The 24,977-nt window shown below is 47.4% G+C and overlaps 4 protein-coding genes across 4 annotated transcripts in view; 2 read left to right on the top strand and 2 right to left on the bottom strand.

Moving 5' to 3' along the window:
- The window catches only part of mettl25 (methyltransferase like 25), a gene marked incomplete at its 3' end in the record, with an annotated part of 3,185 nt that extends 419 nt beyond the window's left edge, over positions 1-2,766 (bottom strand). Inside the window, exons 1-5 of the mRNA XM_084483298.1 lie at positions 2,470-2,766; positions 2,041-2,217; positions 1,773-1,882; positions 480-1,202; positions 48-212 (exon numbers count right to left, since the gene is read on the bottom strand). Coding sequence (XP_084339424.1) covers positions 48-212; positions 480-1,202; positions 1,773-1,882; positions 2,041-2,217; positions 2,470-2,686 — 1,392 coding nt within the window. The 5' untranslated portion in view covers positions 2,687-2,766. The remainder of the gene's footprint in view (positions 1-47; positions 213-479; positions 1,203-1,772; positions 1,883-2,040; positions 2,218-2,469) is intronic.
- A 157-nt stretch (positions 2,767-2,923) lies between these two features.
- ccdc59 (coiled-coil domain containing 59) lies at positions 2,924-4,989 on the top strand. The gene is made up of 4 exons (XM_084482886.1): positions 2,924-3,352; positions 3,460-3,829; positions 4,210-4,354; positions 4,463-4,989. The coding sequence occupies exons 1-4, from the start codon at positions 2,974-2,976 to the stop codon at positions 4,625-4,627; spliced, it is 1,059 nt and encodes a 352-aa protein (XP_084339012.1). The 5' UTR covers positions 2,924-2,973; the 3' UTR covers positions 4,628-4,989.
- Positions 4,990-7,053: 2,064 nt separating this feature from the next.
- cracr2ab (calcium release activated channel regulator 2Ab) lies at positions 7,054-20,804 on the top strand (the record flags this gene model as incomplete). Its single annotated transcript, XM_084483297.1, has 19 exons — positions 7,054-7,203; positions 8,095-8,206; positions 8,689-8,878; positions 9,746-9,892; positions 11,049-11,139; positions 11,529-11,624; positions 14,005-14,192; positions 14,716-14,787; positions 14,930-14,978; positions 15,093-15,178; positions 15,613-15,715; positions 15,836-15,970; positions 16,079-16,510; positions 17,109-17,247; positions 18,394-18,475; positions 19,020-19,134; positions 19,723-19,828; positions 20,420-20,492; positions 20,717-20,804. 19 exons carry the CDS (start codon positions 7,054-7,056, stop codon positions 20,802-20,804), a joined length of 2,454 nt encoding a protein of 817 aa, XP_084339423.1.
- A 1,374-nt stretch (positions 20,805-22,178) lies between these two features.
- Positions 22,179-24,977, bottom strand: part of prmt8b (protein arginine methyltransferase 8b) — a gene marked incomplete at both ends in the record, with an annotated part of 11,757 nt that continues 8,958 nt past the window's right edge. Inside the window, 3 exons of the mRNA XM_084482836.1 lie at positions 22,179-22,262; positions 22,349-22,470; positions 23,511-23,661. Of these exons, the coding sequence (XP_084338962.1) occupies positions 22,179-22,262; positions 22,349-22,470; positions 23,511-23,661 (357 nt within the window). The remainder of the gene's footprint in view (positions 22,263-22,348; positions 22,471-23,510; positions 23,662-24,977) is intronic.

Below are 24,977 nucleotides of genomic sequence, written 5' to 3'. Positions count from 1 at the left end.
GCCTGCAGTACAGGTAGATCACCTGGTGGGGGCGTGGCCTGCAGTACAGGTAGATCACCTGGTGGGGGCGCTGCGGGGTGGAACTCCTCGGTCAGCAGGTGGTAGCAGCAGCCCACGCTGCACAGCGACGCCAGCTCCCGCCGGGCCACAAACATCCTCAGGGTGCTGGGGGCCAGGTCCCCGCACGTGTGCAGACCCACCACCACCGCATCCTGCAGGGGGCGGGGGAGGGGAGAGGAAGATCAAGCACTGCATTCATTGATGATGACATTCTGCACATTTGGCAACATTATCCCCCTTTCACAGCCATTCCAGAGAAGACCCTGGGGGTCTGGGGGGGGGGGGGGGTCTTGGCTAGTGTCAGACCGTTGGATATACATTACTACCCTCCGGAATGTTCTAGACCGTGTTTAATGTTCCGTGATTACGATGGCGTGGGGGAGGAGGAGGAGGGGGGTGGGGGGGGAGACGAGGCCCACCTGCAGCCCGGTGATGAGGTCCCTGAGCTCCGTCTCCGCGGTGACGTAGGAGGTCAGCGGCGAGTAGAGGGCCGTGCCCCCCGGCCCGCCCCCACGCCGCGCCTTCCTCGCCAGGTTCTCCCGCTTCCTCCTCTCGCGCTCCTCAGCGCTGAGCGCGGCGGCGGGGGGGGCCGCTCTGAGGGGGCAGCCGCCGGAGACCGCCTCCATCGCCTCTAGGGGCAGCGCGCTCAGGAAGGGGTCCGCCGCCTCCGGGTCCTCCGCGGCGTCGGGGTCCGAGGCGCCGTCGGGAATCAAACCCGCGTCTACGGACGAAGCGGTCGACTCGGAAGGTGAGGCCGCCGCGTCCTCTTCACCCTCCTCTTCCTCCTCCCTCAGACACGCTGCGTTTTCTTCTCTGACCGCGTCGGGCGTGCATCCACCCGCGCCCCGTCCTCCGGTCTCGGCAGCCGCGTCGACGACGTCCTCCATTTGGGCGCCGTCACCCACGGGCTGATGGTCCGCCACCGCCGCCGCCGCGGTGGGGCCCGCTGAACCTTGGAGCTCCTGCTGAGGCGGACTCCTCAGGCGGGTCTGGTAGGCCCTGGAGAACCGCTTCAGCTTGCGGTTCCTCTCGTGGGCCCCGTGGGTGTTGGTGCTGGAGGAGTCGATGCCGTACACCTGCAGGCCGTACCGCAGCGACAGGAAGGAGCACAGGTAGCCCTTACCCGAGCCCACGTCGATCACCTGGAGAGGAGAGGGGGACACACGCTGTGGGTACTTATGTTGAAGTTAAACCACAGAAAAACCTGTGTGGATCTGGAGATGCTGGGTAGGATTTGATCAAATGCTAATTTGCAAAAATGCTTCTTCGTTGATTCAAAACAAAATTCACTTATCCTAACAGCATAACTAAGGCCCCGTCTGCACGGAGCCAATTTTTTGGTGAAACCGCATAAGTCTTGTGTGTTTGGGCCGACCGTCCAGACATATCCGCTGCCCGAAAACGCACCTTTCTGAAACCACCTCCGAGGGTGGATTCAGATAAAAACTGACCTATGTGGTTTCGTGTTAGGATTCGTGCGGACGCCTGAAACGCAAACGATGACGCCACCAGCTGGGAACATTAGAGTTGACACTCAAAGACACCTACAAACAAACAATGGTTAATAAACCCAGAACTTTTCACCTTAACTATCCTCTACCTTTACAGAAAATATGTACCCTATGAGGGATGAGGGAACCCACTGCCACAATAATAAGGCAATGTCCCTCGATTAAGAGTTAAAACAGTACGATCTGCTAAACAGTGTCTACCTGTTTGACTCTGCATCCCTGAGCCAGGCGGGACACCACCTCAGACATGGACTGCACCTCGTGGGACTTCTTAGAGTTCATAAACTCGCTCGCTTCAGTCTCTGTATCTGCTTTGGGGAAAACAGACGTCATTCATTTGAAATATGGACATTTCAAATTTCACCATTGGGACCACCAGTCCCAATGGTGGCCTTTTGGTTAATAGTTTATTCAGTGTAGAGATATGGGATAAATAAAATGAGATTCTCAGCATGAAAAAAGTTCCTACCTTGCTCTGCATGTGGTGAGACGTGGGAGTCTTTTCTGAGAGACTGCATCAGCTGCTCTCTGGACAGACAGACTCCAAGGCCAGGGATAGAGTGAGCTTTGGCAGCCTCCAGTAAAGTATGAATATCAACCAGGCGGTGGGTTTCCTCGCAAAACCCAAATATTGTTTTAGGCTTCTCTGTAAAGATGATGCATAAAATAAGTTAGGGTCTGTTGGAATATTATTGTGATTAATACAGAGCATACATTAAATCTCACCAAGCACAGGGTAGATCATAATAATAATTTATAGAATTTATATAGCGTTATTTGGAGGTCAATCAAAGACACTTTATGAAGAAAAACAAGAAACAGAAAAATTCAAAATAAAAATAAGATTTGGAATAGAGTCAAGATGTATTCGAGTTGGATAGGTTCTGCTATGGTTTACCCTCTGTGTTGCGTTCTGGTGCCCTCTGGTGTCCGTCCTGAGAACTGATGGCTGATAAAACCTCCTCTGGGCTGACAGCCATTAGCCGGCTCCACACATCGTGCGTGTAGAACTCCACCGTGTGAGCGTTAGCGATACTCAGAGCTATCGAGAGGAACCGCCTGACTTCGTCTATTCGTGCCCGAATATCCGAGGGAGAATCCTTCAGAGAAGACATTGAAACTCTTCAAAGAGGCTAGTTGAAGAGGGCTGGGTTTAGGACACGAACTGTGAGAGCCACAAGCCCAGAGCAGCTTCAGACATGAGCAGTTGGAAAATGAGCCGATGGATCCAGGCGGACGAACCCGCATTCAGGGCTGTTTTCTGAAGTCGATTTTAATGTCTGGCTTGGTTTGCGTACGTCATCAACCTGCGTCGGAGAAAGGAAATACATGCTGGTGTAGCGTGGAAATAGTAAACACACTTTGATCCGATCTGGGATGACTTCACTGCGCTAGAGACGAGATGAACCGAGGGAACTATGCGGGGAGGGCTGGTAGCAACAGAGGGGGTCCCAGTAACAGAGGGGGTCCCGGTAACAGAGGGGGTTCCGGTAACAGAGGGGGTCCCAGTAACAGAGGACCCGGTGGTCCCAGTAACAGAGGGGGTCCCACTAGAGGGGGTCCCACTAACAGAAGACCTGGGGGTCCCACTAACAGAGGTGGTCCCACTTACAGAGGGGGTCCCACTAACAGAAGACCTGGGGGTCCCACTATGAGAGGTGGTCCCACTTACAGAGGGGGTCCCAGTAACAGAGGACCTGGTGGTCCCAGTGGCAGAGGTGGTCCCAACAAGAGGAAATGGGTCCCGGACAACAAGACGTTCGAGGGGAGCTTGAGTGAAGGTGTGTTGTTTTCCAGCCCTTTTATACGCATCAATATTTGGACTCATTGAGCACCTCATAATGGAACTGGATATAATGTGTTATGTTTGTGCTCCTTTGTGATTTAGGTCAAGGGTTTGCGTTTAGGATAAAGCAAAAAGTCCAACATGAGTACAACAAACTCCTGACCAAGGAGAGGAGGAAAAAGCTTCAGCCCAAATCCCAACACAAGGAGGAATACCCGGAGCATCTGAGACATCTGTACGAGGCCGAGAGCGCCAAGCTCAAGAACGAAGACCTAACCAACAGATCCAAAAGAGCTCTTTCCCGGATCGGTGTTCAGTCAGAGACACCCGACACTGACGGCACCGTTGTGAAGGCGGCTGACACGCAGCAAGCAGCCAGCACAGAGTCCCCCGCTGTGAGTGCTGGTGGTGCAGACCAGGCAGGAGACCCCGCGGTGAAGCCTGAGGCGCCAGCGGCCGAGGAGAAACCAAAGTAGGACTCCGGTTCCATACATGTACCAAACCTCTGGAGAATAATGTGGTCATATGTTGGATCAATTGTGTAACGGCATGATATAATGAACTGTATATTAATCCCTGAAACGGAAACCAGATGCCACCACATACTAACACGACCCATAGAGAGAGACAGATTAGGAGGCTAATGCATCTCAGAGCAGGTGCATAATAAGCATGGTCCAACATAATTTAACATCATTTTAAAACCCCACATTTTTTATGCATCTATTAGTTCTAATTCACAATGTCAATGTTGGCATAGAAAAGTCCACAGTCCACATGTTTTAAGAGATTTAACCTTTCATCCTGACCCTCACAAACAGTCCACTGATCTCCAACTCTGTCCGTATTCAGGGAGGGTTCTCCAGAGCCGGCCAAACCGGTGCCCGTTATTCCCATGAGCAACCGCATGAAGAGGAAACTGACGAGGAAGTCCTCCTATCAGGTCGCACAGGAGGAGTTTCAGGAGGCCAACGAAAAGAGAAGGAAGAAGAATGAGGTGATTGTTTTGTATTTTTGTGTGTCCATGACGACCCCAAAAGCAATTTCCCCAATTTCCCAACGGTTTAGATTTAGTTTTAACCCGTCTGTGCCCTGTGTTTCCCAGGAGTTTCTGACGAACAAGCAGAAGAAAGAGGCAGCCATCCAGAAATACAAGGACAAGAAGAAAGAGACGTTTCAGGTTTTGAGCAAAAAGACCAAGAAAGGACAGCCCAACCTCAACCTGCAGATGGAGTACCTGCTGCAGAAGATCCAAGGACCTCCGAAATGACCCCAGGACCAGACGACGGCTTTCCTTCTGGGCTGTCCTCCTCCCCTGTGCTCCTATAACAATGTCTGATCAATAGTTTATTCCGTTCCTTCAAGTGAGCAGTCTGAATTGCCTCTGAGTGGGGCATTTATTTTTTCTTCATTGACTTGAATAAATACATTTGGGGCGTTGGATTTTAAGCAACAATACTTATGTTTTGTTTATAGTCCACAACGCTTCTCTACATGAAGGTGCATTTTCAATTGTCTACCACAAGATGGTGTGTGACATCAGGGAGTCACGTGTGTCCGAGGTGTTGGGTCAGTCCACCCAAACTTAAAGTCCAAAATCCTATTTTCAGAAATGGCCTGCTGTTTTTTAATGTTCTTTCATTATAACTTTGGAGCTTGAAATGTTTTTGAAAAAAAATGGTTAGAATTAATAAATATATATCATTCTTTATTTATTTTCATTAATAACAATTAATGTTTGTTATTACAAGGCTCTTCTCAATGCTATCACTTGCATGGGCCTTCCCAACTTCCGGCAGTCAATTATTTTTCAATAATGACCGTTGCTAAGCATATAATGACCACTGTCAATGAAAGTGGATTTTTTGCCTCTGATTCACGTCTTTCGTATCACTCCGCAAGCAGTCCGGTAACTTATCAACCCCAGCGTATTCGGTTGGTAAGCGATGTCAACGTTTTTGGCGGACTATTTCTCTGCTGATCAACACTACGAATGCTGCTAACAAATCAATTGTAAAAAGACACACCGTGTGAAGTTATTTTTTCGTTTTGGAAAGTAGCCGTGTAATAAGCGGGATAATGTATAGAATGTCACCGGTCATTATCGAAAACAAGCCCCTTCAGCGCGAAGCAAGTCCGGTTCGCCCTGTCAGGGCTTATTTTACCGATAATGACCAGCGTTCTATACATTATCCCTTACTTAATTAATAACAAGGTTATTTTCTGAAAATAAGTTGAATACAAGCTGAAAAAGTTGAAAGGTCTACTCCTTCAAAAAAAGTAACTCTGATCCATTTGTACAGTACTACTTAACGTTGTAATCCATCGTAGTCATAGTTACAGATCAGGCCCCGCACAGCCCCCACTCCTCCCATCCTGGGACTCAGGACGACCTCCTCTCAGCACTCAGAGCCTGCAGCCTCTGCCCCATGACATCACATGGGTACAGAATGACTTGTGCTTGGGTCTCTTGTTCATCTGTTAGGCAGAGCTCCTCGATGCGGTCAGGTTAACAAGGCCCTGTTGATTACCGAGTGTGGGAGGGCGCCAGTGCGTTGGTCTTTGAGGGTTTCATGGTTTAAAAAAGGTACGTTTTTATTTATTGTGTTTTTGGTGTTTAATTTTGAATTTAATTTTGAATGTTGTTCTCTAGGGAGAGTGTTGGCGAACAACTGTTTGCATACTGAATAACTGCTTTCATTATCTTTTTTAATCAAGAAGTCAAACAATGATTGATTGGCTTCTTATTATAACAGTGCCTTCATTATACAAAGAAAAACAACTTAATGAGTTGTTATTCGATTACGGATATTATGATAGTTATCATTTGTTATCAGAGACTCTTTCTACATCTCGTTGCTTCACAGAACCGTCAATTTAGTTATAATTGTCTCCAGGAGTTCAACCCAAAGTCTCCACCACTACTCCCACTGAAAACAACATTGTTATTGTATATCAGAAGTAATCTGACATTTATGTCTGCACATTTGTGCACACCCTCCCTTACTGGGTGTATGACAGTCATCATGATGTACACTCAGCCACAAACAATAACCCAAAATCCTTTCACCCTACAGGGACAAATCAACAAGCAGCAAATCCAGAACACACTGAGACGCAACTTATTCAGATTTCTTTAAAACGCTTAACCACATACTGACATGACTGGCATTTCTGGAGGATTTATGGCGTCTTGTGGTTTGTTTTATGCAGTATTAAGATAATCCGTTATGTATACCGCCCCCGCTGCTCGTTCTGTACTTGAATACAAGAATAAGGGAAGTACTTTGGTGCTTTGAATGCAGTGTTTCTAAAGAAGTTATGCTATCACATGTAAACACCCTTGTAGGCCAAGATGCTTTGGCAAACGACTTAAAACGCACAATCTCAACGTTTGTTCCCATGGTGATACTGTGTTAATTATGATAGCTTTTCAGTACAACTGCTGCTTGTTTGTCGTTCACACAGAAACCAGAAATAACAACTGAGGCATTTCCATCCCAACAAACAACAAAACCCATAAAAACGTATCACATGTCTCTCCACAGTCCTCTCCATTCCACTTCCTGTGTCTCCGTCTCCGTCGCCATGGCGACCACACGACCCCCGGCCAGCGTGCGGCTGGTCTGATCCGTAGGGAGGAGAGCTCTTCACCACCACCGTCGTCTTCATCGTTGGGGGGGGGGGGGGGGGGGGATGGAGGAGGGGGGCCGGGTGAACGGGGTGAGTGCCCCCGGGCGGCGGGGCTCCGACTGGGGCCGGATCTCCCTGCTGGACAAGAACCAGGAGTTCTTCAGGATCTGTGACGTGGAGAACAAGGGCTTCATCACCCGCACCGACATGAGGGTCAGGAGAGATACTGTGTGTGTGTGTGTGTGTGTGTGTGTGTGTGTGTGTGTGTGTGTGTGTGTGTGTGTGCGTGTGTGTGCCTGCCTGCCTGCGTGCGTGCGTGCGTGCGTGCGTGTGTGTGTGTCTTTGAGTATGTGATCGTAACCCGAAGATCAGTGGTAATGCAGGTCATGAATGGTCAAGAATTGAGGAGACATATATTTAGATATTTTTTCAGACATTTTAAGTATTGTTTAAGACGACATGTCTAACGACATGGTGTGTCTTTAGTTGTCTTTGAATTACTTTGGCAGATAGGCCTACTCATTAATGGCAAATACTTGTCTGGCCAAGACTATTTAAGGAATCTCAATACAAAGAAAGACCTACCCCTCTAGTGCAGAGAAGTAGGGCAGCATGACAGATGATTAGTGATCGGTTATTATGCCAACGTTGTTTATGTAAACCGCTGTCAGGACACCATAATGTCCTCATCTGCTTTGGTTCTGTTTTCAATATTCAGGCTCCCCCCCCCCCCCATCTCTTACTATGTAGTGCCTTTGTTAAAATAAACTAACAACCTCCTACACACACACACACACACACACACACACACACACACACACACATAGAAACTGAAGTAGTGGAACGATTGATGTAAGGTTAAATGTCTCTTTTTTTAGACAGAAATGGCGGGTTCCAATGCCGAATGTTGTTGTGAATGTTGAACCATTGAACCACACCGTGTTTCATTAAACACTGTGAACACTGAACACAGTTCATTTATTGAGTGTGTGTCTTTGTATATGTGTGTGTGTATGTATATGTGTGTGTGTGTGTGTGTGTGTCTTTGTATATCTGTGTGTCTGCGTGTGTGCGTGTGTGTGTGTGTGCGTGTGTGTGTTCCAGAGGCTCCACCGGGAGCTACCCCTCTCAGCAGAGGAGCTGGAGGATGTGTTTGACTCGCTGGACGCCGGCCGGGACGGCTACCTCACCCTGGAGGCCTTCTCCTCCGGCTTCAGTACGCCCGCGTTGCTCTGTTCCTATCTCTGCTCCTATCTCTGCACCTATCTCTGCTCCTATCTCTGTTCCTATCTCTGCTCCTATCTCTGCTCTTATCACATCTCCCATAAATCTGCCTCCATGTTAAAGTGCATGCCATGCACTTCATGTTTACAATGCAAATGATGCAAAGTAAACATAACATATCTATCTTTAAGCTCTATCTATGTATTATCAAGCCTGAAATTTAGCAATTTTGAAAAGTATATATTAATTGATCAAATTAATTTTATGGATTTTTACTTACAATATGCCTTTGATATATATTTATATGCTTGCCAGTAGGCTATACTGATTATGAAGAAAGGATTTTTTGTTATTTGTGGGTGTAAATGAATGATGCTGATAATGAACATATGCCCTGTTTGATGAACACTTCACTACATCTTCAGGGATTACTGACGTCATACACATAAGGTCCTCTGTGGGGTTTCTCCTCAGGTCAGTTCCTGCACGGTCGGAGGCTCTCATTGGGCGACGACCTGAGCCCCGCCCCTGCCCCTGGGCTCCAGGTGAAGGAGACGCTGTACCAGAGCCAATGGGAGGCCAGGCTGGCGGGCGGAGAGGACGAGGAGGAGCAGCACTTCAGCATGCTGCTGGAGAGCCTGGGCGCCGGCAACATGTTCGAGGAGTGAGTGGCAACAGGGACCTCACCTCACCATACAACATTTAACCAGTTCACAACCATAGCCATTTTTATACATACCGAGGTCGATATATATTGCGATTCCGTAAATATCTCAATGTTTTTAATCCGATTTTATATTTTTTGCGTGATTTACCGTTTGACTTATAGTGATAATAATAGTAATAGTGATAGTGTCATGGTGAGGGACATTGAATACCAGCCAAAAGGTTCTGGGTTTGAACCCCAAGTTCCCACAGTCTACATTCATGCTCCTGCTCCTTAATGACATGTGCTGTGTCTCAATATATTTGATAAATCTGACTTTATATTATTTTTCTGTCAATCAATGAATAATTTAGGCCTGTAATTTATAATTGCAAATGCCATCACAGCCGCCACCACGCTCCAGTGTGATGCTTAAAGGGGCTTGCTTCATCTGATAGAGCCAGCCAAGAAATACAAATATATTCATTTTTATTACGATCAAGGAAGAAAATATTTGATTCAACTGCAACATTAAACAGCAAATGTGTGTTGTACTTTTTAAACGATTGACTGATTCTCAAAATTACATTTGATACATTTTCTGTCAATTGACAGAAATGAAGAAAATAGAATTCATAAATGGCATGTGCTTTTTATCAAATGAAATGGCAAATGACTAAATTGTAACAACTTATCTTGGCTTAGAAGGCTCAGACTCTCTGCTCCGAGCCAGACACAATTTGTTGTTGTTGTGAATAAGTTTTACATTGGCGAACACGTTGGGATCGGAGTGGGCCGACTTCAGCCAGTATTGTGAGTCTGGTGTTGGTGGGGCGGTGAGCCGGCTCCTAACCCTCCACCCCCCCTTCCCGCGGCGGTCTGCAGCCCAGGCGAGGTGCGCAGTCTGTGGGCCCGGCTCAGGAAGGACGAGCCCCACCTCCTGTCCAACTTCGAGGAGTTCCTGGTGCGCGTCACGCAGCAGATCAAGGACGCCAAGGAGGACAAGAAGGAGATGGAGTGCGCTCTCCAGAGGTGTGTGTGCCCCCGTGTGTGTGTGTGTGTGTGTGCGTGTCTGTGTGTGTGTGTGTGTGTGGGGGGGGGGGGTGTGTGTGAGAGATGGTAAAATTTGTGTTCTTAACTTCTAGTTACACGTTGTGTTTCATTCAATGGAAAGAAATAAAAGACATAAATACAGATGTGAAGGAATAAAGAAAGGATACAGAGTAAGGTAGGAGGGATTGAAGGAAGGATTGAAGGAAGGATAGGATCTTAGTTGTTTACTTCTACAACAGTGAATTCTACGGATCAGAATTTCAACATTAGAACAATAACAATAGATTGTGGTATTGTGCCTAACCTACCGATGCTCTACACGAAACATATGGTCTCTCCTCTCTAGTCACAGTAGTCAGTTATGAGTGTGTGTGTGTGGCCGTGTGTGGTTGTGTATTATTATGACTAGCCGTGTGCGGGCCTGCAGCCTGGGAGTGTGTACGTGGGCTTTGTCCATAACTCTCCCCAGTGCCGCCCCCCTTATCCCTTTAGAGTGACCGCTAATCCTGAGGCATGTTCACAAGTCTGGCCAGCCACGGGGAAAAATAGCTGTGTGTGTGTGTGTGTGTGTGTGTGTGTGTGTGTGTGTATGTGTGTGTTTGTGTGTGTTTGGGCCCATTCTGTTTACTTAACTCCATGTCGTCCTTTGTTTCCCATGGTGCACTGCATGGTACTGCTCAGCAAAGCTGGCCATGTCTTTGCTGTTCACTAATTGGTTGTTTTGGTATTCAGCATTGTGAAGGCCCTCTGGTATGCCTTTGAATCTGAACGGTATTTGTACACAAGTGTGTGTGTGTGTGTTTGTGTGTGTGTGTGTGTGTGTGTGTGTGTGTGTGTGTGTGTGTGTGTGTGTGTGTGTGTGCGCAAGCTTATTTAAGTGCTTCTTTATGGGGGCTGGTGTTGTGTGTGTGTGTGTGTGTGTGTGTGTGTGTGTGTGTGTGTGTGTGTGTGTGTGCGTGTGTGTGTGTGTGTGTGTGTGTGTGTGTGTGTATGTGTCAATATTCCCATGAGCTTATGGTTGCTAATTGGAATGTCTGTAAACTGCTGTAGACTTGATGCTATTCACAGACGTTATGTCACACATGTTATCTTTGCGATGAATGAATGAATCCCGTGACCGCTTGCCTCATTACAGGAAGGCAGCGACTCATGACAGCGAAATACGCAGCTTGTACGAAGAGATGGAGGCTCAGATCAAAAACGAGAAAGAGCGGCTCCATCTGAAGGTACCAGCTGAGGGCTAAGCCAAGATGTCCGGCTGTCTCCAGAATTATATTCCCTACATGTCCTGTGTGTGATAGACATACAGGATCATTGTTGTGCTGAAATTATGTTTTTAACCCATAAATGCTTTCAGTAATGTTTACTTCAGTTATCTTGGCTGCGCATCAAATAAAACAAGCAAAGTTAAACGAAAGCAAGAGGGGACTTTGGTCTCCTAATTGGTGTGATGGATGATCATATATTCAATTTTGACTTAAGTTACAAATCAGAAAATGCCCTATTTGATTCTTTGGTTCTTTGGCTTTCTACTAAACACACAGAGATGTCACATTGCAAAAGAACCTGGTATCCACCAATCAGAGTACCGAAAGCTGACCTTTGACCTCCTCAGGACTCCGAGCGGCAGCAGCTGATCAGCCAGGACCTGGAACACCAGCTGGTCTCCAGGGAGCGGGAGCTGGACCAGCTCTCCTACCAGCAGCACCGGGTGAGTGGGGGCTGGCTGTTTCAACCAGGTTAGATTCCGACCTGTTCTACGTTCCAGCAGTCCCTCTCTAAATCAACTCACTTTGCTGTTCCTTAAAAGCACCAAACTGAATTTGAACAGACTTCACTTCAGTGTAGTTGTAGTTTATCCTAAAGCAGTCCTAAGGTGGACTGCTGTAGTGCGACAGTCTACAGTAAGTCCAGCACATGGTCATCCTCACATTGATTGTGTGCGATTCTATTCGATTGATACCACACTCAGGGCAGTTGCTAGGAATTCTGGGCCCCCTGAAAGAATATCGGTGTGGGCCCCTCTACCCCATTCATTGCCACCTTAAATGTTCTTGTTTTTCAGTGTTCTTGACGGTGCCTGGTGTAATACACCCAATTTGTTTCCTTTTTTACATTTAACGACTTAACAAGTGTATTATTATGTAAATTATGTAATATTAATTGTCTTATTCTCATTTCCCTGATTTGCAACACGTTATTACACCTCTGATTGCAAATACATTTTCAATTAACCACTCAACAAATAAGTGTGGGTAATTTATTGTATTTAACAATCAAGCACTGATATGCAAAAAACAAAGTGTCCTGGCTCAAGATAGTCCACAGGTAAATATGTAGCGTTTAACTTAAATGTGCAAGTGAAACAAAGAGCACATGAAAGCCTCAACTAATCTCAATTAAAGTTTAAATTGGATTGTTTGTTCACTGTAAGTCTCATCGCTCACTCACTTCCGCTGAGGAAGAACCATGGGAAGACCCAGGCACGTGCACACATAGGGCCCTAGGGGTGCTTGAGCCCCTGCCCTTTTTTATGGAAGCATATATGTAGCAAAATTCAAATGACAATGCAATTTGCAATTAGCAATTCAATAAGTCATTGCATTATATAATTGTCAATTCATCATGCAATTTAATAATGTAATTTGAAAATACAGAGTGTATTTTAATATGCAAAGTGACAATGAAATCCTCAATTCAATTTAAAAAAGTTATAATAATAAAAAGCTCCCCCGTAATTGGAATTCACTTTGCCACGCTCTGTGTGTTGCAAAATTCAAATGACATTTCAATCCGCAAAACGCTTTGCAAAACGCTTTGCAAAACGTTTTGCAAAAGATTTTGCAATCTTATCAGCGAATCGTGTGTGGGCGGGAGTCGGGACCTATGTCACTTCCTCATAATTTCCTTGTTTATGTTTGTATGTGTCAGCAATGGAGGAGATTGTCGCTACGCTCCGAAGTTTGGCAGATGATGTGCTGTGCAATCGTGTTGAAGACACAGATGCAGTTGATAGAGTGCGTGCTCTGGGAGATAGGGTATTACAAGGAAATTACGAGGAAGTGACGTAGATCCTGCCCACACACTATTCGCTGGTAGATTGCAAAATGTTTTGCAAAATGTTTTGCTAAGCGTTTTGCAAAGCGTTTTGCGGATTGAAATGTCATTTGAAATTTGCAACACACGGAGCGTGGCAAAGTGCATTGCAATTACGGGGGCGCTATAGCTTTTCCATTTGAATAAAGGCGACAAAATGTTAATTCTATTTTTATTGTTATAACTTTTTAAAATTGAATTGAAGATTTCATTGTCACTTTGCATATTAAAATACACTTTGAATAACGTATTTTCAAATTACATTACTAAATTGCATAATGAATTGTCAATTGCATAATGCAATGACTTATTGAACTGCAAATTGCAAATTGCATTGCCATTTGAATTTTGCTACATACATGCTTCCATACTTTTTGCTTCGTATTAAAAAGTGCCCTCTGAGTGTTCTTCAACAATCGCGCCCGCAAAAGTGCTCGTCCGCGATCGAACGCCCCGTTAACAATCGCGCCCGCAATAGCGCTCGTCCGCTCGTAGCGCTCGTCACCTGCCCCTCAAAACTCCTGTGCACGTCCCTGGGAAGAACGAACCGCGGTGTGGACCAAACCATTTTTTAAGAAGGGGCCAAGGGGATTATTGAAATTATTAAAATTAGAATATTGTATGATTTGTGGCTTTGTTTTAATTTGGATTCATTCATATGAATATATATTAGTTCAGTGTATGCATAATCATTTTGTCATAGAGGCTACTGGGGGCTGTGTGTGGGCCCTAGCGGGCTGTGGGCCCTTATAATTGTCATAACCTTTCCCCCCTATACGACGGCGCTGACCACACTACACACTTAGTTGGTGATGTCTGAAAGCCACGACAGAGGCGCTGAGAGTCGTGGAAGAAGTTAAAGGCGTTATTGAACGTGCATCACATATCATGCACTGTTAGTTCTGAGGACTACATGACTTTTGATTGGTCCGCCTCCAACGTCCACCATCGCCTCCGCTGTGGTCACCGTGGTGACCACCCCCCCTCTCCCCCAGCTGGAGCGGCAGTGCTGTGAGCTGAGCAGTGAGAAGAAGGAGCGGAACGTGGAGAACGTGAAGCTGAAGGTGACCAACGAGGAGCTGGTGCGGGAGCTGGACAGCACCAGCCAGGAGCTGACACTGGCCCAGGAGCAGCTGGCCCTGCTGCAGCAGCAGGCCTCCAGGCTGCACCAGGAGAAGGAGATGTAGGGGAGCACGCACACACAAGAAACGCACGCACGCACGCACACACACACACTCACACACGCACGCACGCACGCACACATACTCATGCACACACTCACTCATGCACACATGCACACACACGCACACACACTCACACACACACATACACACACACTCACTCACACACACACACACACACACACACGTTCACACATGCATGCACACACGTACACTCATGCACACAAGCACAGGTACACGCAAGCACACACACACGCACATGCAAAGGCCCCATAAGAAGCACTTAGAAAGGTCACACACACGTTTGTATACAAATACCTTTCAGATTCTAAGGCATACCAAACGATACTACAGAGCACACACACACACACACACACACACACACACACACACACACACACACACACTTTTATGGGACCTCACTTGTACAATTTAACATGCACTCCAATGTGCATGTGAAACGAGCCCCAAACGTCCTAATAATGGTCAACGTGTGTTGATGATGTTTGCCGCGTTGTCCTTCAGGGAGATGTACAGGATAACGGAGGGGCTGCAAAGAGAGAAGCAGAGCCTCATGAAACAGCTGGATCTGCTCCGGTGAGATATCAGTACTCATTCATAATCCCTGAGTGGGTGAGTGTGAGCAATAAAGAATGATGGCCAATATGAAAATGAGGTTTTTACAAAAGGTCTTCTCATATGGTAACAACTACCTGTTTGTGTCGTTCACACCAACCAGGGAGATGAACAAACACCTGAAGGATGAACGGGACATATGCTGTGGCATGGTAAATGGAGTTGTTCTTCAACCATTTGTAGTTTTCTGTGATGCCCCCAGATAAATGATACGGTACTTTAACAGGACATGTTACTTATTGAACTGTTTCCTTTCGTTCTTAAAGCCGCGGTCCTCACTGAGGAAGAAACAGAAGCAGCAGAAGGCCGGCCTGGCTAATCTATTCGACGATCCCAGTCAGCCGACCAACAGGTGAGCCCTCCGTTATAAAGATCATAACATCACACATTCCACTGTATTCATCTTAAACTTAAAGGTTTCATAATATATACCCTGAAATGACACAATACTTAGTATTCATCATAAAGTCTCACATTAAACCGCTTGTTCTGGCTCTATAATGTTGAAAGATGTTGAAAAGAGAGCTTATCCACCAACATGGATTAAAAGGAGGAAAACAGAGGATTTCTGATCAGATCTGTGGACTCTAAATCATCCAAACATAAAACATCCAAATTACATTACGTTCAATTCTAGCAACAAAATCTGGAAAAAGCAGTTTTTGGTCAAATCGATTGATCAAAAATCTTGAAATCTTAATCCGACCGACTTCAAACTCCCGATGTCACCTGACCGCTGATGTAAACAGAGCGCTGTCCCCTCTGCTCTCCTCCCGTCTCCTGAAGCGCCCTGCTGGTGGACGGCTCCTATCAGTCCCTGGAGGCTCTGCCCTTACACCACCTTCATATCGTGTTTGTCGCTTCCTCCTCCTGCAGCGAGGACGACTCCCCCGCCCCCGCCTCCTACAGCGCCCCCTCTCTCTTCTCCTCCGCCCCCGCCGCTAGCGCTAACCCCTACGCTAGGCCTAGCATCTGCGCCCGGGCCGACGCCCCCGCCTGCCCGGGGCAGAGGTCCCCCACCAAGAAGAGCCCCGCCCACCTCGCCAACGGCCACGGCGAAGCCCCGACCTCCTCCTCCTCCTCCTCCTCCTCCTCCTCGTTGTCGAGGGCGCGCTCCGGCAAGGTCGCCAAGGCGGTCACCAAGGTCAAACGCCAGCCCGGCCGGACGGGGGCGGCCAAGAGGGGGCAGCAGCGAGAGAGGGAGAGGGAGAGGGAGAGGGTGGGGGGGAGGGCGGGTGGGAGGCGGACGAAGGAGAATGAGAAGGAAGAGGAGGAGGAGCGGCTGGACGGGCCCCTGGACGGGTGGCCCCTGCGCCGCGTGATCTCCATCGAGGAGGACCACCTGCCCCACCTGCTTCTTGGGGGCCCGCAGCCCCTGCTGCACCAGCTCAGTGAGGAGGAGGAGGAGGAGGAGGAGGAGGAGGAGGAGGATGAAGATGATTTGGAGGAGGTGGGGGAGGAGGCAGCGCAGAGCGACCTGGAGGTCAGCGGCGTGGACCTGACCAGCGAGTCCATGGCCACGCCCCCCTCCAGCTACGCCCCGGAGGCTGTGGGCGAGGCTGTGGGCGTGGCTGTGGCCGTGGCTCCGGTGGCGGCGCCGGTCGTCACCAGGTCCCGCTTCTCCAGGATGACCAAGACCCCCCTGGCCCCCCGGGAACAGCCGGTCGGCAAGGAGACCCAGCACGTACGTCCCTGGAGAGAGAGCGTGTGTGTGTGTGTGTGTGTGTGTGTGTGTGTGTGTGTGTGTGAGTATGCATGTTGATATTCATTTTCATGCTTACTTTCAACTTTTCGTTCACTTTCATGTTAATGTTCACATTCCCGTTTACATTCACATTTACCGTCACATTCATGTTCAAATTGATCTTGCCGTTCATGTTAATGTTCATGTTAACGTTCATGTTCATTTTTTCTTTTCGTTACAATTCATTAATTTTTCATTCACTTTCATGGTTACGGTCACATTCAGGTTCGCGTTCATGTTCTCACTGTTTTTCAATGTTTTCACTTCACGTGTTCACTTTTTTGAGTTCATTACCATTCATGTCTATGTGTACATTGACGTTTATGTCCCCGTTTCTGTCCCCATCATGTCTCCTGTCTCCTGTGTTTCTGTCCCCATCGTGTCTCCTGTCTCCTGTCTCCTGTGTTTCTGTCCCCATCATGTCTCCTGTCTCCTGTCTCCTGTGTTTCTGTTCCCGTCATGTCTCCTGTCTCCTGTCTCCTGTCTCCTGTGTTTCTGTCCCCGTCATGTCTCCTGTCCCCTGCGGCCCCCGGGTCAGCCGGTGAGGGAGGGGCCCGTGGCGGTCCCTGAGCGGCTGTTCAAGGTGGTGCTGGTGGGGAACTCCAGCGTGGGCAAGACCTCCCTGCTGCGGTCCTTCTGCGAGGGCCGCTTCAGCCCCGCCACCTCCGCCACCGTGGGTGAGCACCAGTGTGTGCGTGAGTGTGTGTGTGTGTGTGTGTGGGTGTGTGTGTGTGTGTGTGTTTAAACATGTGTCTGATTTTTGAGAGACAAAGAGAGAGAGTGTGTGTGTGTGTGTGTGTGTATGTGTGTGTGTATGTGTGTGTATGTGTGTGTGTGTGTGTGTGTGTGTGTTTGCGTGTGTGCGTGTTTAAACATGTGTCTGATTTTTGAGGAACAAAGAGCGAGAGAGAGAGTATATGTGTGTGTGTATGTGAGTATATGTGTGTGTGAGCGTGTGCGTGCGTGTGTGTAGGTGTGTGAGTGTCTACATGCATACCCTCCACCATGTACATGTCTACTACTACACACACATGCCTCCTACACACACTAGCAGCGGTGTTAGCATATGTAGTGGTTTAGCATCACATGAGAGGGCTTACAGAGTCACACTCACACTGTCTGTCTCCGAGGCTGGCACTCACTGTACGGCAGCTTAAGTCACGTCGGACAGGCTCCCTGCTCTTTCATCTCCCTCCACCCCTCCCCAGTCCTCCCCAGTCCTCCCCAGTCCTCCTTAAGCTGTGTCATGTTCAATTGGCTGTCATGCCTTTCGGTGACACAACACAGGTGCAATTATGCCCTCTTTGGGGATTTAAAGTAATACTGAAAACATTTTTAAAAAATCAAATAATATTATACATGTATACAATTTGCATTGTAATAAGAAAATGTACACAATCCATAGGAATCTCTAAAATATTAGACCACTCAAAATGGCTTCCATAGGAAGCGATAGCTAAAACAGCTATCATCTCCCTTCTAGAATTACTGAAGCACATGTTGACCACTGACCTGAAACTGACTCTTGTGTTTGACTTAACTCTCGCTGTGTTGTGTGTTGTGTGTTGATTTGCCGTGTTGTGTGTTGTGTGTTGATTTGCCGTGTTGTGTGTTGTGTGTTGATGAGCTGTGTTGTATGTTGTGTGTTGATGAGCTGTGTTGTGTGTTGATGAGCTGTGCTGTGTGTTGATGAGCTGTGTTGTGTGTTGATGAGCTGTGCTGTGTGTTGATGAGCTGTGTTGTGTGTTGTGTGTTGATGAGCTGTGCTGTGTGTTGAGCTGTGTTGTGTGTTGTGTTGTGTGTTGTGTGTTGTGCGTTGTCAGGTATCGACTACAGCGTGAAGACGCTCACCCTGGACCACACCCAGGTGGCCGTGCAGCTGTGGGACACAGCCGGACAGGAGAGGTAGGAGAGCACAGAGCAGGTCTTTAAAGGATCACCACGCGCTCAGGGCACTGCCATACGCTGACGTCTCATTCATGGTTTGATCATAGCTGTGATCAGTCTTTCCAACATGGAGTTATACTTGTATGTATCTGTTGATACAAAGGAGAATTCACTCAACAATGGCCATGCAAACACATGAACCCACACACACATAGATACAGACACACACACACACACACACACACATATACACACAAATACATACATACACACACCTACACACAATAAAACACTTTAAGTGCTTTGAAAATGCTAGTGATCAATCATTTCCTTAAGCTTTTCCCTCCTCTGAACCGAAACTCTATGGGAGCATCAGCTTTTTGTGTGTGTGTGTGTGTGTATGTGTGTGTGTGTGTGTGTGTGTGTGTGTGTGTGTTAGTATGTATGTGTGTGTATGTGTGCGTATGTGTGTGTGTGTGTGTGTGTGTGTGTGTGTGTGTGTGTGTGTGTGTGTAATGGACGCCCCTTCCTGTTCTTAACGTGATGCCCGGGGCGGCTGCAGGTACCGCAGCATCACCAAGCAGTTCTTCCGGAAGGCGGACGGCGTGGTGGTCATGTACGACGTCACCGTGGAGGAGAGCTTCAAGGCCGTCAAACCCTGGCTGGACAACGTCCAGGTGAGGCTCCTCCCCCTCTGATGACCAGGAGGCTGTCATGGGTCAGACTCCTCCCCCTCTGATGACCAGGAGGCTGTCATGGGTCAGACTCCTCCCCCTCTGGTGTGAGGCTGTAGTGGGTCAGACTCCTCCCCCTCTGGTGTGAGGCTGTAGTGGGTCAGACTCCTCCCCCTCTGATGACCAGGAGGCTGTCATGGGTCAGACTCCTCCCCCTCTGGTGTGAGGCTGTAGTGGGTCAGACTCCTCCCCCTCTGATGACCAGGAGGCTGTCATGGGTCAGACTCCTCCCCCTCTGGTGTGAGGCTGTAGTGGGTCAGACTCCTCCCCCTCTTGGGTGCAGGAGGGTGTAATGGGTCAGACTCCTCCCCCTCTGGTCAGACTCCTCCCCCTCTTGGACCAGGAGGCTGTAATGAGTCAGACTCCTCCCCCTCTGATGTGAACCACCAGGAGGTTGTCATGGTTACGGGGGCTGGACTGCCCAGACCCAGATGCACTGGGTTCGTTCCCCTCCATCAGTCCGACCCAGAGGAACACGCCCCTTTCCTGGGAGGCTCATTTGGATCCTTTTTTTTTTTTTATCGGTACCAGGAAGCTGCGGGCGAAGGCATCCCCATCCTGTTGTTAGGCAACAAAATGGACAAAGATGAGGAGCGACAGGTTTCCTACAAAGAGGCCGTCCTATTGGCTGAGGTGGGTGAGGTTCACATTGGGCACATCTAGACATGGATCCTCTCATAAATGTCATACGGTTGATGTTTCTCTTATCCAAACCTTATCCATCCTTTTAATCCCATGAGTAGACAAGACACGATACTCTACACACTGATGGCGACAGTGTCAGTGGAGCCCGGGGTAATAGCACGCACGGCTCCAGTAGGAAGCAGACAAGTATTGAGAGTCTGCTCTTATCCTTATCATGCTGTTTTGTGTGCACACGTTAAAACTACAACATTTCTTTCATATGTTTATTACACCTGTACACCTAGTCATTATATTGTCTCTTATCCCATATCATCATATTGTATTTGAACATTTAAATTAGAGCTTTTCTTTAATACCATTTTTTCACCTGCATCTCTTCTATTATCGCCTATCATTCTATCCAAAGTGAAGATTTAAACTGCTTAGTTATTTTGAAATACCGTGATTTCACCCAACCCCATGACATGATTGTAAAGTTTCCCTGTGACGGCCAGCAGGGGGCATCAGTCTGTACACATGAACGCTGGTTTCCCTGTTAACGTGTGTGTGTGTGTGTGTGTGTGTGTGTGTCCCGCGCAGGCAGCCCAGATCATGTTCTATGAGGTCAGCGCCTACACCGGCAACCAGGTGGCCGAGTCCCTCACCCACCTGGCCAGGTGAGGCTCCACTACACATAGGAACTGAACCGCATGAACACTCACTGAGAATAAAAAATGAAACGATATAAACGATAGGATTTCTCCCTCCTGTTTATTCTCACCCACATTTATTCTGAATATGATAACCTGCCACTAAGCACTGACTCACTGTGTGTGTGTGTGTGTGTGTGTGTGTGTGTGTGTGTGTGTGTGTGTGTGTGTGCGTGTGTGTGTTTCTCCAGAGTGCTGAAGGAGCAGGAGGACAGGGTGAGAGACACCACCATCATCCTCACCGCCCAGCCCGTGAAGAAGAAAGCCTGCTGCAAGTAGAACCGGGGAGAACCCGGGAGAACGGACACACGTGGGGTAACGTTAGAACCCGGGAGAACGGACACACATGGGGTAACGGTGGTGGAACCCGGGAGAACGGACACACGTGGGGTAACGGTGGTCAGGAGACGTTTACACCTCACACTCATCCAATGCGTTTGCTGGACATGGGTGGATGAAGTGTGAAGGCTGTGGGCTTGATATCAATCGACTTTGGGTTGGACTTTATATTCTATTCTATTTGAGCACTTATTGTGGACTTAGAGTTCTGTAGAGTTCTGTGTTGTTAAAACTGAAGATGAAGAAAGATTGTTTTAAAGATAAGCCGGAATTGCGTTGCAATTAACAAATGAATGATTGAAATATGAGTATTTTACGTATTAGAGGAAAGGACCTGGAGACAAAGACATTGTGTTGATGTTTACTCTGCACGCTGGTCTGATGAATGTGGGTCTTTATTCACCTCGCAGCCATCTTGGTTCCATGTTTGGTTATAGGCGTTTAGAACCAGGATGGCCGCGGGGTGAATAAGAACAGATATATTTTTAAAAGTACTGATCTGTTGATGGTGATTGGTGATGAAATATTTTTTATTTTGTGTAATCAACCTAAGAATAATCAAAAACCAATAGGACCATCTGGAATTTATTGAAATTTTGTGTTTGAATTAAAATCACAGGTTAGAAAAAAAAACTATTAAATTCTTTGTAACAATTGTTTGGAACAGTTCTTTTCATGGCCCTTTTTTCATTTTCACGTTCATTTTTCAAAATAACGTCAGACATATTGCATTTTTTTCTTCTGAGGCTTATAGTTCTTGCACCAAAGTAATTATTAATTATCTTAAATTCAATTGTTCAAATTCATTGTTTGTAAAATCAATAGGGCTCAAATAATTACACATACAAATAAAAAACTCAACTACTATAGACCTATACATAAACAATGTAAATGTAATTCCTAACGGAATTAGGCCTATAAGGAATAAGGTTTAAATTATAACTTGTTTCACCTCAGACCGAGAAACGCACTTCAACATTTGACACATCGTAAATATCAATCTTCTTACTGATGTACTCAAATAACTACAAAAACATGAAATAAAAATAAAAAGTACTACTAGGAATCAAGTGTAGGATAGTACATTCAATGAAATGCCCAAGGCAGTCAAGTTAGTGTCGATGGCAACTATTGCTCAAAGTAAATGGCTCACTCTGATGACATCGCTGAGGTGCTGGCGGGACAACAGCCAATCAGATGTCTTCGGTGACGGTGGTGGCGGCCAAAAGGAATGGTTCTTGTAAAGCCTGTACTTTCCTTCTCTGTTGTCCAGGGGGCCTGGGTTTATGCTGGAGCCTAGCGTTGGGTCGGTCCCTAGCGCATTTTATAATCATGAGAAATAGCTGCCTCACAGAGCTGGCCTTTAAAGTCTAGCTCCAGGGTGAACTCCAAGTCCCGCTGGAAATAAAGATCAGAATAAAGATGAAGTTGTGCTAGGATAACAGACTTATTGACCTGAACCTGCGTCTGCTGTCTGTTCTCACCTTGTTCTTCTCATTGGGCCGGATGGCGATGCTGCCGAACATCTCCTCCCCTTTCCTGGCGGTCAAATAGTCCTCCAAGTAAAACACAGTCTGCTTCCAGTGGGTACTGGGGGAGTCTGGAGCTAGGGGAGAGAGAGACAGAGGCAGGGAGGGAGAGATTGATGGAGTGAGAGGGAGGGTGGGAGTGTGGGAGAGGAGGAAGTAAGAGGGAGGGTGGGAGGCAAGGATGGAAGGAAGAATACATAAGGAAAGGGATAGTGAGTAAGGAAAGAATGAGAAGGAACAAACACAAATATGGGAACCTTAGGATTAGACAGAGATAGAGAACCATGCAGTAATAACAGGACAGGCAAATAAGAAATGGAAATAAGAAGCGAGGGGAAGGGTTAAATGAAGCAGAGGATACTCAGGGTAGGCACTGCTGAGTGAGATAATAAACATAAGTGTCAAAAGCACCCAAAGCTGAAGCAGGGTGTCTGAAAAATCAATGTATGTATGGAATGAGAGAGAGCAGATCAGGGTTCACCTGCAGCCCCTGAACTTTTATGAGGATGGTTATATACCTTCAGGCCTGCTGACAAGAAGACTCAAGTACTATAGTGACAGAGTGTGTGTGTGTGTGTGTGTGTGTCTGTGCATGCGTGCGTGTGTTTTCCTGTATAAGAAGCCTCGGGTCTAACAGACACACTACACATTTTTCCAAAGAACATTTAGTATGAGCTCGCCTGCCACGAATGTCAACGATGGAAAATATAGATCTGTCATCTTTTGGGAACACAATAAGAAAATTAATAACATTACTGTTATCACAAACATCAAAGTGTTATACTGCCATTGTTCACACTCGTGGAACACATATGGAACGTATACGTTCACGCTAAATGCTATAAGGTTGACATTCTGACGAGTTAAATCGGTAACGTCTATTTTCGGTAAACCAGGGGAGATGTTTACGACTGTTCGATCACTCAGAGCGGCAGCGTGGTGTAGCTCTGGCTGTATGGGTGGGGGTGGAATGTGACAGTGTTTGGCTCTGTGCTGTGGTGGATTGTGACAGTGTTTGGCTCTGTGCTGTGGTGGATTGTGACAGTGTTTGGCTCTGTGCTGTGGTGGTCGAATGTGACGGTGTTTGGCTCTGTGCTGTGGTGGTCGAACGAATTACCGGTGGAGAAGCCGGTCTTCTTGTGACACTTGGTGAACTCGATGTTGAAGTAGGTGACCAGCGCGTGGACGTAGTCGTTCCTCTGGATCTGCAGGCAGAAGGCGGAGGTGAAGGCCAGGTCCTCCGGCTTCACCGTGTAGATGTCCACCTCCTTGAGGAGCACAGCGGGAGGAGGGGGAGAAGGTTTAACAGGAGGAGGAGCACAGCGGGAGGTGGGGAGGTTCAGGAGCATTCACCTTCAGTTCAGCTCTATGGTGTTGAGCCTGCCTAGGCAGTCAATGTAAGTTATTATGTACAATAAAAATGTAAATATTAAGTTCCAGTACAGAAGAAGAAATGTGTTGCTGTTAGGATAGGAGTTAAATAATGACTTCCTGTGCCACAGAACGAATAAATAAAGATATCCACATCTTACATCTGCGGACATATTCTGATCATGTAACGATAGCAACAGTCAAGTGTGTGTGTGTGTGTGTGCGTATGTGTGTGTGTTATTGAATCATGGCAAGCAAGCCGATCTTCCTCACAGTACACATGCTACGTGGGAGTAACCCCCCCCCCCCACCTTCTCTCAACCTACAATTTATGATGTGTGTGTGTGTTTGTCTATGTGTTTGTGTGTGCTCATCTCAATGTGCGTGTGCGCACATTTTCCACGCCCACTCGTGAGGGGAGCTGAATCAACACACCGGTTGAATCCATGACATCATGAACAACGCACGGCAGCGAGCACTTGGCTCATAGGAACGGAGTCAGAACCAAAGCCGGCGCCTCCTGCCAGCGGAACGTCCATAAATATGGCCGACACATTCCTGCTGCTCCACAGGGGAACGAGAGTTCAGTTCAGAACTTGGGACTCTGACAGTTTCTGTCTGTTATTCTGCTGTCCATCGAGAGGTGGAGACATGGAGGGGGGAAGGGAGGGGGAGGGGCGCCAATGTGTGAATTACTATTTAACACTTTGTCCATCACCGATCAAACCAAGGGAACTTCATGACACCGTTTAGAAGTAGGAGAAAGGAGAAATCACATGTTGCGAGTGGCAGTTAGATGCGGTGTGTGTGTGTGTGTGTGTGTGTGTTTGTGTGCGTGCGCGCGTGCGTATTGAGTACAGCCTTTCTGGAACTCCCCACATTCAACCTGTTTCTTGTGTCAGGAGTATCCACAGGGATGGTTCAGATTAGATGTCACCTGTTTCCTCTTCTTTTCCTCCTCCCCCTGCTTGTTTGCCTTCTCTCAAAAGGCTTCTACCATTTAATAACTGTGAGAGGATGAGGGGATTCAACCCACTGAATCAGGGGCTGTGACTTACAAGTACACTACCTGAGCCTTACATAATGTGTCTTATTATGGGGGCCGGATAGTGTGGTGGTGGTGTTTTAACTCCTAGCTCAATGGTGCAGTTTCCACCACAGAAAGATCTGCACAGCAGGACATCTGTATCCCATTTACTGACTTTAGCAGTAA

This window comes from Micromesistius poutassou, assembly GCF_964030765.1.
Source record: "Micromesistius poutassou genome assembly, chromosome: 18".
NCBI lineage: Eukaryota > Metazoa > Chordata > Actinopteri > Gadiformes > Gadidae > Micromesistius > Micromesistius poutassou.
The sequence above is the reverse complement of the archived record's forward strand: the minus strand, read 5'-3'. Positions and strand labels throughout refer to the sequence as shown.

Coding starts and splice junctions, on each gene's coding strand:
- ccdc59 (XM_084482886.1), top strand. CDS start 2,974: ATGAACCGAGGGAACTATGCGGGGAGGGCTGGTAGCAACAGAGGGGGT. Junction 3,830..4,209: donor GCGGCCGAGGAGAAACCAAA/GTAGGACTCCGG, acceptor GTCCGTATTCAG/GGAGGGTTCTCCAGAGCCGG. Junction 4,355..4,462: donor AGAGAAGGAAGAAGAATGAG/GTGATTGTTTTG, acceptor TGTGTTTCCCAG/GAGTTTCTGACGAACAAGCA.